The 16,833-nt window shown below is 43.2% G+C and overlaps 2 protein-coding genes across 3 annotated transcripts; one reads left to right on the top strand and one right to left on the bottom strand.

The window, feature by feature from the left end:
- Window positions 1–1,975: 1,975 nt before the first annotated feature.
- Window positions 1,976–9,138, top strand: LOC139222274 (chloride anion exchanger-like). Its single transcript, XM_070854243.1, has 18 exons — window positions 1,976–2,146; window positions 2,513–2,623; window positions 2,986–3,146; window positions 3,620–3,784; window positions 4,436–4,588; window positions 4,941–5,023; window positions 6,049–6,196; window positions 6,444–6,557; window positions 6,739–6,816; window positions 6,931–7,026; window positions 7,137–7,243; window positions 7,874–7,943; window positions 8,040–8,132; window positions 8,212–8,307; window positions 8,398–8,610; window positions 8,688–8,742; window positions 8,849–8,982; window positions 9,055–9,138. Exons 1-18 carry the CDS (start codon window positions 2,065–2,067, stop codon window positions 9,136–9,138), a joined length of 2,043 nt encoding a protein of 680 aa, XP_070710344.1. The 5' UTR covers window positions 1,976–2,064.
- Window positions 9,139–11,368: 2,230 nt separating this feature from the next.
- On the bottom strand, window positions 11,369–15,868 carry cbll1 (Cbl proto-oncogene-like 1, E3 ubiquitin protein ligase). 2 transcript variants are annotated; one of them, XM_070853639.1, is made up of 6 exons: window positions 15,798–15,868; window positions 14,557–14,721; window positions 13,381–13,487; window positions 13,067–13,150; window positions 12,910–12,983; window positions 11,369–12,703 (listed from the first exon to the last, which is right to left on the bottom strand). In XM_070853639.1, exons 1-6 carry the CDS (start codon window positions 15,808–15,810, stop codon window positions 11,689–11,691), a joined length of 1,458 nt encoding a protein of 485 aa, XP_070709740.1. In that variant the 5' UTR covers window positions 15,811–15,868; the 3' UTR covers window positions 11,369–11,688. The 2 variants fall into 2 exon arrangements, with proteins under 2 accessions (XP_070709740.1, XP_070709741.1); XM_070853640.1 differs by having other exon boundaries at window positions 14,575–14,721.
- Between the last annotated feature and the right edge of the window lie 965 nt (window positions 15,869–16,833).

Genomic DNA, 16,833 nt, shown 5'->3' with positions numbered 1-16,833 from the left:
AACAAACAAACTGATTGAGGCAGCACTAGACCAACAATCCCTACATTCTGTGAGGTAAAATGAGTCTGGTGGTTTTGCAGAGAGCGATATAACAGCTGTTTCTGTTTAAACAAAAGGATCTTCCAGGTCTGTCTCTGTTGGAATCCTCTCCATAACGACACACTGAGCCCGTCAGTGGATCAAACAAGCACTTTTAGTGGACCTTCTTTGATCTGGTGCAGTTGTCCCAAAGGATCACGGTGCAGCCTGTTTCCCGGCTCAAGTGATCTACAGGATGACTTCCAAAACCTTTAGTACCTGTTTGTCACTTAGACACTAAAATATGTGTAAATCAAGCCCACATTCAAAAATACTGGAGTTCTCCTCTAAAAGCTGTAAACATGTATGTATTATTTAGTGAACAGTCCACTGCCCATCAGGGGCAGTGGACTGGGGCTGTGCGGTTGTGGTTTGATCAGATTTATCATCACAATTGATTCAAAGGTTGATTAACTATCAATCAATCAATCAATCAATCAATCTTTATTTATATAGCGCCAATTCACAACAGCCTTATCTCCAGACTCTTTCCATAAAGAGCAGGTCTAGACCAAACCCTTTAATTAGAGAGAGACCCAACGATTCAGGAATTCAACATTAAGGATTCAAGAATCCCCACATGAGCAGCATCAGATATTATGAGATATTATGAACTATGAGCTGTGCAAAGATTAGTGTTTAGCAACATTTGAAGGATTTGTATTTGAGTGTTAAACTCTGTCTGTCTGTCTCCTGCTTGTTCCAGTTCATCTAATTTAAAAGCTGCTGTACCTCATTATGAAGAGATTCTTTTGGTGGATTGATTATGGTAATTTCATCACAAAATGTAAAGGGGTCCCTCGTCTCGGGGCTCTAGCTAGCATGTTGCCACCAGAATCTGAGTACCAGTTTAGATTGTAGTAGCTACAAATGTAGCAGTAGTAGTTGTAATTGTAGTGTTTTATTTGTTTTTCTATAAATTTGATGTCACATCAATCAGGCCATAGATTTTCATGGTATGGCAAAGGTGTGCCGCTGTTGCACCTCCATTGATTTCATACCACTGCGTTTCTTCCTCTTCCTTTTTTGACAAACTTTGGGTCACCAGCCTTGTGCGTCCCTGATTGTGTGACTTCACACTGACAATGGAGTGGATGAGCCCACACCACAGAAGCATATCTCGTCATTATTCACTGACAAACTGTGCTTCCTCCGTGGTAACAGTGTGAAAGGTGTCGCTCAGTAAGTGCATTCTGAGATGTGATGATGCGTCACTGGATTTACAGTCTTAGAACACATCTGGCAGCTGAGAAGAGAAGAGCTGTGATCGCCCCTGTATCATTTTAGGGCACTTCTATTACAAAGAAAAGGAACATTTCAAAGTGAACCTGCTCACTGAAACTGACCAAAACACCAAAATAACTCACCATTTCAGGATACCTCTCATCCATAACGTCAGCTTGAACGTGACAGAACCAAAAAAACAAATGAAATGAATCATAAATCTGGTGGTGGTGTTAATGATTGAACAGAGTTGAGACAAAACAGACGCAGTGATGAGATTGATGTTAGATCACAGATTAGATACACCCAGACTGACAGCACCTCACAGGGAAGCAACGGGCAAAGGTTCTTTCAGGGACCCATCTCCAGAACCTTTTACACTACACTGGAATTAGATTCTTCAGACACCTCAGGTGTGAGGATGGTTACTTTGAGGAAACAATATGCGGTCACCAGAGCTGTGTACTCTGAGGACAGCTTTGCTGAAGACCACGAGAAAGTCAGCAGGCAACACAAAACCATCCTGGACCACATGAAAGAGTATCTAAGGCAAGTGGACCGCCGTTCTTTAGAACTCAGAAAACGCAGTCTTCGATTTGACTTCATAACTTCCCTCGTGAGAGACGGTTTGATGAAATTGTTGTAAAGTAAGTTATAAACTTAAGTAGAAAAAGTAAAGACCGTTTTACTCCTGTTGAATCCAGCTGGGATTCAAAGCGTGCCAAGAATGCAGTATTCTCTCTTCTGCCCATCATTGGCTGGATGAGGATCTACAGAGTCAGAGAGTGGCTGCTGGGTGATGTGGTGTCTGGGATCAGCACTGGACTGGTGGCCATTATGCAAGGTGAGCAGGACGGAGAGGGCCCAGAGAGCCCCCCCCACCACCCAGCCCAGGTCTGTGGCTACAGAATCTGAGCATTCAAAGCAGCCAAAACTATTTGGCTAACTTCATGGCTCCATAAGAAAAAATAAAGCCTTGATGCATTTGAGAAATTCAGCTTAAGATATGATAAAACTATATTTTTAGTCTTGTTTGGGTCAAATGTGTCCAATCTATCTACTCTATCTAGTAACTGAGCTGCCATTTTCTAAAACGTGTTCAGTGTGTATATCTACCAGGCAAGAAAAAGGTTTTGTTTTTCCAGATAAATAACTGAACTACAACTGAGTCTTAATTCTGTGTGTGTTGTCTTGCTGTGGTCTTGCTTAGGACTGGCCTTCGCTCTGCTGGCCTCGCTGCCTCCGAGCTATGGCCTCTACACTGCTTTCTTCCCCGTGCTAGTATACTTCTTCCTCGGTACTTCGAGACACATATCTGTAGGTACGTCACACAGTGCCGAGCCACTACAAAATACTGATTTTGTGAAAAAGAAATGTGACAAAGTAATTATCCCACTTTATCAAAGGTTTGCCAAAGAGTTTTGATCTGAATTGATGTAATTTCAACTTTTTATCTCATTTTATCAAATACCATCTGATGATGAAACTCTATCACAATGTCTCTCCATTTTTTCTGTACAAACTGTCCCCAAGTAATAAAGCTGTTTTTCTGCCTAAACATCTCACTTAGAGAGGCGTGTTTCAGATAGTTCTGGATCTTATCATTTTCAAACGAGGAGATAAGATTGGGTGTGATACGACTTAACGGTGTCTCCCCACCCCTTCACACCCACCTTTGTGCAGGTTCCTTCCCAGTCCTGAGCTTGATGGTGGGAGCTGTGGTGACCCGTCTGGTCCCAGAGGATGGACCACCGGCTAATATCACCGGATTTGAGGGTCTGACCCAGAGCCAGCAGAGGGTCCTGGTGGCCTCCTCTGTGACCTTCCTCATGGGGATTTTCCAGGTAGATCTGCCTCTGTCTCCATACGATACTGAACCATACCGTACAATATCATTCTGTTCTGTTCCACACCGCACCGCACCACACCGTACCATACCGTACCATACCGTACCATACCGTACCACACCGTACCATACCATACCATACCATACCGTACCATACCGTACCATAACACTGTACTGTTCCATACCATAGCTACTATGCCTTCCATACGATATCATGCCGTACCATACCATACCATACCATACCATGCCATACCATACCATACCATACCATACCATACCATACCATACCATACCGTTCCATACCATACCGTTCCATACCATACCGTTCCATACCATAACACTGTACTGTTCCATACCATAGCTACTATGCCTTCCATACCATATCATGCCGTACCATAATGTACCATACCATACCATACTATACCATACCAAACCAAGCCCCTTTTCACTCCATTGTTCTGTGTCTTCCAGCTGGCCATGGGTGTCCTGCAGGTGGGCTTCATTGTTGTGTACCTATCTGACACTCTGGTGTCTGGCTTCACCACAGCAGCTGCCGTCCACATTCTGGTGTCCCAGCTGAAGTTTGTGCTGGGGTTAAACGTCCCCGGCATCAGTGGTCCACTCGCGATCATATATGTAAGTCCAGGATGTGTCTGACAGTTTACATAAGATGATCATTATTGTCCATACAATTTCATGTTTGGAACTTGTGGATATAGATGACTCCCAACATTTTCATCGTTAAGCCAGCAAGATAATGAGGCAGACCAGGACTCCAGAGGACTTAAATTCTAATTCTAAACATGCAACTAGTTCTGGTAGGGAAAAGTGGTCCAAATGTTGAAGACACTGTATAAACCTCAGAGATTGAAGCCAAAGAGAAATCGAGAAATGAAATGAAGAGAAAAGAAGTGATTAGCTTGACATTTTGGGAAATACATCATAGAAACACTAACAGTTCCTTTGCCATTGCCCACAGAGGTGTAACTCATCCAATGAGCTGGCCGCAAAGCAGTAAAGTACTTACGCTCATAAGTGGTTTCAGAGACATTCAGGACTACATTCAGGCAATAACTGTGACATGATGATAGTAAACCACAGTAATGGTGTTTCAAAGTACACTGGAACACAGTGAAAGTGTTACACTGGTAGTTTTCAACTACTGTATGTGGTCTTGTCATGATTTCTGTGGCATCTTCTTGTGGTGTGAAATAAAACTAGATGATACTTTTCATCTTTAATCGTGCTCAAGGTGCCGAGTAAAGTGTGTTTGCTTGTTTTGCACAGACCCTTGAGAAGATCTTCGTCCAGATCACCTCCACCAACATCTGCGACCTGGTGATGTCCATATTGATCATGGTGGTGGTGTTCATAGTGAAGGAGCTGAATGACAGATACAGAGCCAAGCTGCCGGTTCCCATCCCCATAGAGGTTATCATGGTGAGAGAAACCTCAAAGGAAGATTCTCCCCCTGCACAACTTGTCATCACCTGTAAATCATGTTCACTTTATCACTACCACCTCCCAACTATGTCACAGCTTTAGGCCTTCATTTGTTTTGCCAAAGTGACCACTTGTGAAAATCCTCAATGTTTGGGGCATTCAAGGAACCTCTGATCCCTGGTATTTGAGAGTTGTTTGTCATTTCATTCACAAAGTATGTTCATGAAGAATCTTTGACAGAAGACAAAGATAAGATAAGAGTTAACAGGGGGTGATTTGAAACCATAATGAATAGAAACCAATGGGTGGCAGTGCTTATAACTCTGGGGTCTCTTTCCTATTCACGCAGACTATCATCGCTTGTGGGGTGTCGTATGGCTTCAGCTTTGAGGAAAGATTTGGTGTTGGCGTCGTTGGCAAAATGGTCAGTGGGTAAGTTTCAAGTATGAGTAGATTATCTAAGATCAAGTTGTTTCGTTCGGTAATGAAGATCCAGTAGTGGGAGAAACGCTCCTTTAGTTAGGTAAGAGTACAAATACCACAATGTAGAAATAAAGTAGTGGCTCTAAAATCCTGCTACAAAAAAGATGAGTAACTATGCATCATATCCCCTCCTTTGGTTCGACTCCTGAAAAACGTACTCATACTGTGAGGAAGAACACTTGTGAGTTTTTTAATATTTGGGAGATATTTTTGGAATTTGGTAAAAATGGTGTCACTGACGAGGTACTCAAAGTGTGAGGCTGCGATGAAGAACATAAACTCATTTTATTGTGAGGAATTTATGCCTTACTGTTCAGTTGTTCAATTGTTAATTATAAAGTTTTGTCTTAATCCCCTTTTTAGTTATTTATTGGTTTATTATTTATTAATTCATGTGAATTATTATCATTATTATTGTTATTATTCGTACTTTACATAAGGCCTTGTGTTCTAATCAGGGATAATCTCGTGTGTATACATAATATGCTAAATGTATAGAATAAACATGTGATAAATGATATGATTAGCAAACATAATGCAGCAGTAAGAGCACTTGTTCAACTGAGCCGTGTAGATGACATTATTAGGTTGTACTGTTGGTAAACTGGTAGCTAGCTGAGGTTAATTAAGGTATTCTAATCCTGTGGTTCCTAACCTGGGGGTCAGGACCATTTCAATGGGTCACAAGATAAACCTGAGGGGTCATTGCAAGATTAATGGGAGAGGAAGAAAGAAAAGTTCCTCTGCTACACAAATCTGTGATCTTTTTTTTGGGCTTAACTCTGATCGACTCTGTTCGAAAAGGTTGGGAACCACTGGTTTAAAGTGTTTCTGTGCTTATTATATCTAGTATAATAAGTAAAGTTCAGGTGGGCTACCTCAAAACTGCACTGTTTTGTATAGTTTTTGACAAGTCTTGAGTCACTCACCACCTCTGTCCTTTAAATAAACTATTGAACACACTCATCTTTCAGGTATGAGTCTCCCATCGCGCCCAATATGGAAATCTTACAGGAGAGTGCTGTGGAGGCCTTTCCTGTTGCCATAGTGGGGTTTGCCGTTGCCTTCTCTGTGGCCAAAGTCTACTCTATCAAACATGATTACACCATAGATGGGAACCAGGTGAGATCAACATTGTTCATTCCCGTCTGCCTCCAAGAGTTAATTGGTTACTGATACACAGTGAATGAGACTCCTCATAATTTTGGTAATGAGGATATAAACTTCCACTGGATATTGCTTTTGTCTCAAGGCCGAACGTTAGCGTTCGTCTGTGTAAAAAAGCAGCTCAAACTGAATCATTTAAGTCAAAACAAGGGAACCTTTCATTGCCAGAGAGGCGGCTTAACTTTTCATTGTTCCTTCCCAGGAGCTAATTGCATTTGGCATTAGCAACATATTTGGTGCGAGCTTCAGGTCGTTTGCAGCCAGCACGGCGCTCTCCAGGACGGCCGTGCAGGAGAGCTCAGGAGGCAAAACACAGGTCACAAAACAAAGTTCACCATTTACACCCTCTGTTCCCTGGTCACACACTTTTATTAGGCTTTTTCTCCAAAAAGATTTATTATAATGGCGCTTTACGATCTGATTTATATTACATCCCTTTCCTTCACTGGCATATTAAAATATAATATAAAAAAAACATTAACTTTTTACAAATGCAGATTGCAGGGCTGATCTCAGCCATGATGGCGATGATTGTTACTGTGGCACTTGGCTTCCTGCTGGAGCCGCTTCCCACGGTGAGACTCACCTCTGTAACGTAACAGCTTACAGCACTATGTTTCTGTTCCCATCTGTAGGTCTGAACATATGTATTTTTGTTATATTCTAACTATTATTTGACTTCTCTCCAGTCCGTCCTGGGTGCCTTGGTCATTGTCAACCTGAAGGGCATGCTGATGCAGTTCAGTGAAATCCCGTACTTATGGAAGAGGGACAAACCAGAATGTGTAGGTGTCTCGTATAGCCCACTGCCCAAGCTAAGAAGTATAGTATTTACTTAGTGCCCTTGTCCCAGCCTGCTGTCTGTCAGTGTGTGACCTCAGGTGCTCATCTGCAGGTGGTGTGGGTGGGAACGTGTCTGGCTGCCATCCTGCTGGGACTGGATCTTGGTCTGGCGGTGGGCTTGGGGGTGGAGCTGCTCACTGTCGTCTTCAGGACTCAATTGTACTAACACAACTAATGAAGTTTGACATTAGGGTTACTGTTCTTTTCGTAAGGTCAGCAGCAATGCTATGGCATCCTGTGTATTATAAATGACATCATGGGGGGGTCACCATGGGGGTAAACCATCAGAAATAATTTATTTATGATTAATGCACTGACCCCGATTCTAAACCCATCTATTTAGCTATATTCATGCAGGGTTTTACAATTCATACTTATCATAATAAGAATTTGTTTTATTTTGAATAGCTCCCCATAATTTATTCATTTCGTGCAGCAATTCATAATTTCATGTCTTTATCATTTTTTGCTCTTCTGTTATCTTTTCTGTCTTAACTACCTTTTCTCTCTCTTTTCTTATCGGCTTGTTAAAATTACGGTTTTGCTTTTTTAGTTGTTTGGGTGCAGTCAGTTTTTAACATCCTACATTTTGTCAAGCACTTTGACTTTCATTTGATTTGTTGGAAAAGTGCCGCATAAATAAAATTCAATGGATTGATTGAACCTTCTGAAAAGGAATTAGAAGTAGTAGAAATGAGCTGCCACGACTGAAGTCAGTGAAAATCTGAGGGTTCGTTGTTTTCTAAAGGTTTGTGCTGATTTCTTGATCTAATTATGCTGTCTTTCCAGCCCCCGCTGCTCTGTCCTGGCTAACATCGCTGGGACCGACCTGTACAGAGATCGTAAAGATTATCTGCACGTGAGTGAATGAAATCAAATAAACACGCGTAGAACAGTTTCAGTTCTGTTGTCCCTCTGAATCACACTTGTTTTATCGTGATGCTTCCTTTCTCAGACATTCGAACCGAGGGGAGTAAAAATCTTCAGGATCCCCTCTCCTATCTTCTTCGCAAACATTGATTTCTTCAGGGACAAGCTTGTAGAAGCTGTATGTATGACACACGTGCTCTCTCTCCTCTGCCTCGGTTTGTGTGTATGAGTATGACGCCGACGCTTGGTTGTTCCAGGTTGGCTTTAACCCCCTGAGGGTTTTGAGGAAGAGGAACAAGGCTCTCAGGAAAATCAAGACGCTGCTGCAGAGAAGAGATGATGGCATTACAAAGGTGAGAGGTCAGATAGACGAGACGGCACTGCACCGTGCACAGTGTGCTTCCAAAAGACTTTAAGCCTCTTTTCCTGCATCTGTAAAACAGAAAGGCTCGTTCCGCCAGACGACTGATGAGGTTTACATGAACATGGAGAGGCAGGATCCTCCCTCTGACCTCAGAGAACTTTCTCTCCAGATCGACTGGAACGCTGAGCTTCCTGGTAACTTCGTTGTCCCCAGAGTGGAGCTCCACAGCCTCATCCTGGACTTCTCCGCTGTCTCCTTCCTGGACATCTCTGCTCTGAAGGGGCTCAAAACGGTACCAAGTCGTTCAGGGGGGGGTAAACAAACTGGAGTTAAATAAATGCCACAGGACACTCACTATATTCTCCACAGGCACTCAAAGAGTTCATCCGTGTTGGCGTGGATGTTTACATTGTTTCTTGTGACGGTGAGTTGCATCAGTGTTTCTACATCCAAGAACCAGCGATGACACGTGAACACACGAGGTCAGTATTACCTGTGAAAACTCACGATAGGCTTCTCATGTGTGGCAGCGTACATCCTGGAGAAGCTACACAGCTGTACGTTCTTTGATGATGAGATTCTGACCTCCATGTTCTTCCCGACCCTCCATGACGCCATGCTGCATGTGTTTGAAAAAAACAAGGAAAAAAGTAAAGGCTGGGTGGTAAGGAAAGCTACCTAAATATCATTCCCTCTGTGCTGGGCTTCTGTATAGATACTTAGTGTTCTTAACAAGGCAAAAGCATCCATAAACCACTTCCACTGGCCAGGCCAAGCCACTCAGCACAACAGTGTTGGACAGACCAGCCATCAGTTTTAGAGAGGTAATGGTGCCGTTATAATCAAATGTTTCATTCATCATTTCACGTAGATAGACCGGAAGATTACAAATGCCTATTTTTTTTAAAAAGAAAGAAAGAAAGTGATAAATAATTCATATTGAAATCTGTATTTCCTTTCTATGTATGCAATCAATCAATCTTTATTTATATAGCGCCAAATCACAACAGCGTTATCTCCAGCCTGTCCATAAAGAGCAGGTCTAGACACAAACAGCAACCAACGCACTAACAGTGACTATAGCACTAACAATAGGAGTGTGACTAACAGATTAGCAGTAAGATATTATTGAAAAACATGACGAGTGGCCGACAGCAGTGATTTATGAAGCCAGAGAACCACAGCAGGAGGACCAGGACCAGGATCCACAGAAACCTGAGAGATGAGGAAGCACAGAAAGGCTCCGGGGAAGATAGCAAGTTAGAGGCAGACATTTGGCTGACATGAGACATAACGATGGAGAGGAAGAGGAGCTCAGTGCATCATGGGAGTCCCCCGGCAGTCTGAACCTAGGGGCTGGTCTAAGGCCTGATCCAGCCCTAAACTATAGGCTTTATCACTAAGGAAGGTTTTTAGTCTACTCTTAAATGTAGAGAGGGTGTCTGCCCCCCAAACCCAGACTGGAAGGAGGTTCCACAGGAGAGGAGCCTGATAGCTGAAAGCTCTGGCTCCATCACTACTTTAGAGGACTTCAGGAACCACCAGTAGACCTGCATCAGTCTTGGAACCCATCTGCTATCATGTGACGATGATTTAGCCTCAGGGGGAAGCTCAGGTGTAGCCAGCTGATATCTGGATAAGGAAATACAGCTTGGACTACAAACGGACCACCAACAGAAACTACAACACTTCTGATACCAAAATCTTGTCCTTTGCGTACAGACTCTGCATTCACATGCACATATCTGCTCCTAGACACGTGTCTGCATTTACTGTCATAGGTGAATGAAAAAACATGTCCGAGACAAATGATTTAGCTTTTTGTCTTTCATAACTAAATTGTTGCTGGTTGTCATATGAATGCCACATTTTAAGTCAAACCACAACACAGAAAATAACTTCATAGTGACGCTCAGTTTTCTCCTCCTCGGAGCGTGAATGTGTTCACACACTTAAATGGGTCGAGTGAGAATAGGAGGATTCTTCCCGTGGGGACCAGACTGAAGTGTAAATGGACCAATGATCAGATCTGTGCACAGCAAACGGGACAGAAAGGTGCTGCAGATATGGCAGTTAGAGTTCAAACTTTGTTCAAACTCGGCTGAATTGCAGACGACACAACAGTTCGTCTGAGCTGAAATTTGTTTTTCACCACACTGATTATAGTTACTTCTAGGTTGCCCTTGTCTGGCTTGCTGGGAAATTACAGTAAGGGAAGTAGTTAAAATGTCTTTGTGAGTCATCTTGTGTATTATTGCAGTAGTGATGTTTGCTTGCTTTTACAACTCTGACACTCATTTGACCTTTTTTGCAGCTGACAGATACCAAACTGTAGAAGAGCAGGAACTCCAGGAACATCCTTTCAAAAAGCAAACATTCAAACACAGGCCGATAGACTTGGTGTTTAATCTACTGTACTCTAGTCACTACAGCACAACACAATGTTTTGTATATTTAGTCTTTCTGCTAAACAGACTTGTTCTTGAAATGCTTTTCGTGTGATTTAAGATCCTTTGTTGTCACAGGATTTGTTGCTCTACTGACGTGTCATTTTCAGACTCTTTGATAAATGTTTTATATTTTCAAGATTAAATTAGGATCCAAGAGCATTTGGTGTGATGAAGGCTGTGCTCATTTTGTTAAAATGCATTTTACACACTCCACAAATCCCTGGCATGTGTGGTAACAACAGCGCTCGCTCAGACCATCAGCAGGTTTCTCAAAAACAACACAAGCTAAATTTATGGACAGTGACTCCCCATATTGACATCCTGAGCCAGGTTTGAAAGAGAATAACCTTTTATCACTTACAAACTTTCAATGTTTGTTCAGAAGAGGGACCCAAAGAAAAACAGCTGACTGGTTATTTTCTGACATTCACTGAAAAGCAAACTGACAGACACATCAGAATTGCTACCTCGGCCCAGGAACATAATAATCAACAGACAGCCAAGGGGCTGATGGGATGTCTTCTTGCATAAAACCAGTTTTAGTCACTTAAAATGCTAAATGTTGTTCTTAATAACAAAGATGAGATGCAAATCTGCCATTAAAAATTTATTGAGACATAGTTAGCGTCTGTCAATGTACAGTACATACGCATTAAAGCTGACATATATACAGAAATATTTATCATACGCTATTAAAAAAAAGGAACATTCCTGCTCTTCTCCAAGTCTATTGTATGTTCAGTGGAAAGGTCAGTACACTTAACTAAAATAATGTGCAGCACACACACATTTGCTTCGGGGCAGTTTTATCAAAATCAAAGTCCTACATCCTGGAACCCTGAGGTTTACTATCACATTATTCAGACAAGTGGTGTGGAGCAGAATGACACCGGCTGTTGGTCATTCATTCAGTTGGCAGTTTACTGATAATAAGGCCGGTAGCGGCCCTGATCTGGGTGGTGCGGTCCAGGCATTTGGCCCTGGGGAGGAGGACCCTGCATTCGTGGAGGCGGGGGTCCTCTCGGAGCAGGCCACATCCCTGGACTGAGGCCTCCTGGCTGGGTAAAAGGGGGGCTGAGGGTGGCCTGGTCTTCTGGGAACTGCTGCATGGAGTTGGGGTTGTAATGATGAGGTGGAGGGGCATTGACAGGGGGGCCACTGTGCTGTGGTGGTGGTCCTGGGGGCGGGTGGTTCATATAGGGTGGCATCTGGCCTATGATGTGCCCTGGTGGTGGAGTGATTGGTGGGGGAGCTGTGGACATGGGGGGAGGAGGAGCCTGGTTATACACCATGTGTGGTGTCCCAGAGGCCTGGGGAGGATGCTGCATGGGGTGGTTAATAGGCGGCGGCGGTGGAGGTGGGGGGCCAAAGTGCTGCTGCGGTGGTGCCATCATGTGGTGAGAGTGGGACACTACAGGTGGCTGACCAGGATAGTCCCCTGGGTGGTGGTGTGGGGGCTGAGAGGGGCCTGGCCCACCTGAGTGGGGTTCGCGAGAAGAGGAGTCATCTTGGATGGGCACGGTGATGAGATTACTGTGTTTACGGGTTGTTACTGTGGCAATACGGAATGTCTCAGGACCAAGACCGGAGGTCTGGGGTGGGGGTTCATGAGCGTTAGGTGGGGGCGGGTGACTGTAGGGATCATGACTGCTATGCTGGAGCGCGCTGGGCAGATGAACGTGGTTCTTGGGCAAGTGAGGTGGAGGCACACGGAACCGTTCGGGGACGTCGGACGCAGGGGGCAGGTGGACAGGCTCCTGGCGGCCAGCAGAAGACTTGGCTGCCCTCATGTGGCGGTGGTTGACGTGGGCCTGCAGGTCGCGCTGGGACAGGTAGGTGCGCTTGCATCCCGGCACAACACTGCACATATAGAGGGAACCACGCTGGCACTGCTCGATGCGCTGCACCGGGTCTGTGCAGTTGTACAAAGTGAGCCTGAACACACAGGGACAAAAGTTCAGTGACACAAGGCCATGATACAAAACTACATACCCCTTTACTTCTATTTTAAGTATTTGAAAACCATTCACCATTCAGAATCTGGCGCTGGAACATAAGGCTGTTAAAACTGTGAGGAACTGCAATATTCACCACTAAACAAAGACCACAATTAAAACACATTTAAAGCGTCTCCAGCTCACCCAGGGCACATCTTCTCTCCTTTCTTCTCATGTAGCAAAGCGCAGTCGTAGCAGAAAACATGTTTGCAGGGGATCTGAGGAGTTGGAGGACCAGAGTTACACATGACATAAACTCTGTGACTGCCTACAGAGAAAGGTCAGCTCATCAAATACATACCATCCGCCCATATAGCTGGATAGGAAGACCACATTTATCACAAAAGTGGATTGGAACTTCATCCCTTTCTCCAATCAAATTTAACTGTTGAAAAAAAGAGGAGATCAAACTCACAGGTGAAAACCATTAAAACACACTTACTAGGATATCAACAGCATTAGGAACAGTCTACTTGGAACAGTCTACAGGAATCCCACAGTTTTTCTGGAGGAGAGACATCCTGCACTGCGTTGTGCACATTAATGATTAAGAGTGTCATTAAAATTCATCTGGAAATGGTTGTTGAGCCATTTCACTCCCCACAGCTGATGTACCTTATAGTCCCAAAACAGGGGCTGGGGGAATCTCCTCTGACTTGCAAAAATATCACCAGCTTTAGCTCCACAATCAAACCTGTCCTCCTGCTTGAAGCCAAAGTTATCTGCAACACATGAGACAAGAATTAATGATGACAAACTGAGAAAGCCCTCAAACCCTTATTAGGGCTGAAATCATTTGAACATGAAAAATAAAATCCTCTGTATGTTAATTAATTAACTGAATGAAATATAAAATCAAAGCCAAAATTAAACAAAAAGCTGTTTTTCTGACACGACCAACTTCAAAATACTAAAACAATACTGCCTTGAATCCCCCTTTCACTAACGAGTATCAGTGTTTAGGTGTTTAGTATCAGTGTTCAACACTTTGCTCATTATACTGCACCCAATATAACTGATAAGTATTGTATTGTGTGAGATTGTCTACAGATCATCTGAACAGCAGTCGATGGTTAACTATGGTGACCGAGGGTCACTGGCACCCTCTGATGGAACAAAAGTAAACTACTGACACATTTAGTTATGAAAAATGCTCTGCTATTAATCAATCTTTAACACAAATAAAATGTTGTTCTACAGATCACACAGTATCTTAATCTTCGTCCTTCAGGTGAACAGAATCCCTAGGAAAACAGGGACTAAAACCTTCCTTACTGTACACAAAGCACTGACAAAATTGGCATTTTGGAAGAGTCAAGTAAAGGCGATGATGATATAAGAGGAGGAACACTGCACTGGCAAAGAGGAAAGTCGGCCAAGCTTTGGACCGTCACCAACACTGACCAAAAGACATTTACAACACTACCTTAGCCACCGCCTCAGGTATACCTTCCAGTATTTAATCAATGCCTCTGGCAGTCTCAAAAAGGAAGCTTCAATGGAAGGATTCTGCTGTCTTGTGTTCCCTTTATAGCCATTTCCACCTTGGTCAAGTCAGCTGTCTTTTACGTACTTCTTAAAGTTTAAGCAAACAAATAACACCAAACAACTAAGAACCTGAAGATTCTTCAGAAAAAAATAGCACATCATACAATGTGTATTTTGACTGTATGAAACAGCCATAAACTTTAAATATGCACCCTGTCTCAGTCCTTCTATGAATGCCGTTTTAAGGTTAAACTCTTAAAAAGCAATGCTAAGAGGCACGTGTTCGGCAGACTGCGTGCCTACCATTTTCTCCAGCCTCACTTTTAGGTGGCCTGCTGCCGGGTCTCTGGGCGCGGGGTGGAGGTTTGTTCCTTAAGGGCGGCTTTGATATGAGTTTGATGGGGATTTGTCTGCGAACATCTGGGCCACCCAAACTCCCAGAGCCGTCGCTTCCTTGAAGATCATTGTCTGATAGGGAAAAGGCAGGACAGAAAAACTCACTGTACTTTTGTATGGTAAAGTTAGTCAGGAATCCTTTCAAAATAAAACCCTACATACACACACACACACACACACAACATGGACTCAAAAAGGACATGCCAACACTGTCAGAGTTACTTACAAACATACAGCTCTGACATGACAAGTGGGAAGGGCAAAAAGCCGGTAGCGTGAGTGATATCTTGTGATATTTGTTGTAAAAGGATGCCATGAAACATAGCTGTCAGTACGTAGAGTTATCAGGTTAACTTTGAGGAGAAGACGAGGGATAACTGGGGGGGGCCCTGGTTCCCCTGAAGGCTTTAAACTACACTGCTGATTAACAATCCCTTGTTTTACGGGAAATGTTGCTGAGGAGAAACGTTATGGGAAAAATCCTCACGATTGAGAATGAAGCAAAAATGACCCATTCAAAGTTAGTTAGGTCTGGTAACGTCTTGTCACTTTGGTTAACCAGCCGCTAGATCGGCATCATCGAACTGAAAATAATCTCGTGATTTCTGTGGACTGGCTTTAGGGTTGAGAGCACAGAGCGAAGAGGAAGGGCTCATAAACTTGAGCAAATATTCTGAAGACATGCCATTAGTTATGTCGGCTTTAACACCATCTTAAGTCGCTTGGCTAGCACTATGCTAACGCTGGCCATGTAGCATTCGCGCCCCAACTCAATCAAAGCTAGCACTGACGCCTACTGCCATGTGGAAATGGGACGTTTGCAATTTAATGTCGTGACTGTGTAAACTCGTTTGCAACCCTGAATGTGGTCTTATAGATTCATTTAGAACTTGTCGTTAACTTTTGGTGAACGCAAGTGTTCTTCCGTTACTCTATCGCTAGCCTGTTTTTAGCTAACGTTAGCTCGGACCATGCTAGCTTTAACGCTGCTCTAGAGAATAACAGGATTCCGTAGCAAACCCGTCTGCTCAAAGGATGATATGTGGTTCTCTGAACAACTGCTTTAACAGCATCTGTGCCTGCTTATTGAAAAAAATATCACATAAAGCAAGTTTGCAAACGTCGGCCCTACTGGGCATTTTTCTTACCGCTTTGGTCCATGATCCAACGAGTGAAAGCAATGCATTGTGGGATAGAGTGGACGAGGACGTGAGGAGAGGAGAGGAGAGGAGAGGAGGGAGGGAGGGGAGAGAGAGAGGTGGAGGAAGAAGGGAGGGAGAGGGAGGGAGGGAGGGAGAGAGAGGGGGGAAGAAAATAGGTGTGGATATATATATATATATAGATATATAGATATATAGATATACAATCACAACTCATCACTTGTGATGAACATTTGTCACCATTGACATTTTATGGAGTAAAACATTCTTTAGTTATTTGATGGCTAAAGAATGGTTATGGTTATTTGATGATTTAATGGCTGCTGACTGGTGCTATTAAAACACCTTGCCACTTCATCTTACTTAAAAATAAATCTTATTTTGCAAATCTGCCTGTCCTGATTATCTTGATCTGCCAGACTTAGTAAAGTCTAAACTGTGTTTACTTATACTGGACTCAGATACTTCAGATGGGACCCTGTGGTTTTCTACAGTATACATGATGCAGCTACCTTGTGCAGTGTTCAGTACAGTACACCCAGTGTTCTTCTAAGGTCACACAGGAGGTCACGCTCCCCTCCCTCACAGCATGGAACATTTATTGTGTCAATTTAAACGGACACAACCAAAAATAAAGCTAAGTTTATTATTTAACACACACAAAATACGCACATTGTATTATCACAATTCACTGCAACCCATTGTGTGATTGACTTTATAGAGCATTCTTTTAATTTTACAGTTGCAACAGGGAAGTGACACTACATCTGTGTAAGCCTGGAGGTCATGGGAGGAGAGCACTGGGACTACATGTATTTACAAATACACTTTGACATTGGTGGAGAGGATTGGCAGAAATGTACTATACTTCAGTCCTATGGTACAATACAATAAATCTACTGTACAGCAAAGACTGTTTTATGTTCACACCACACATCTTAGAATTATGTTACCATATTGAATTAAAGCGTTGGAATGGTTGAAATAGCATAAAGTGTGACCTCGTCAGGTCCCTGTAGGTGCA

Source organism: Pempheris klunzingeri, chromosome 22 (genome assembly GCF_042242105.1).
Source record: "Pempheris klunzingeri isolate RE-2024b chromosome 22, fPemKlu1.hap1, whole genome shotgun sequence".
Lineage (NCBI taxonomy): Eukaryota > Metazoa > Chordata > Actinopteri > Acropomatiformes > Pempheridae > Pempheris > Pempheris klunzingeri.
Note: the sequence above shows the minus strand (reverse complement) of the source record. Positions and strands in the feature narration are given on the sequence as shown.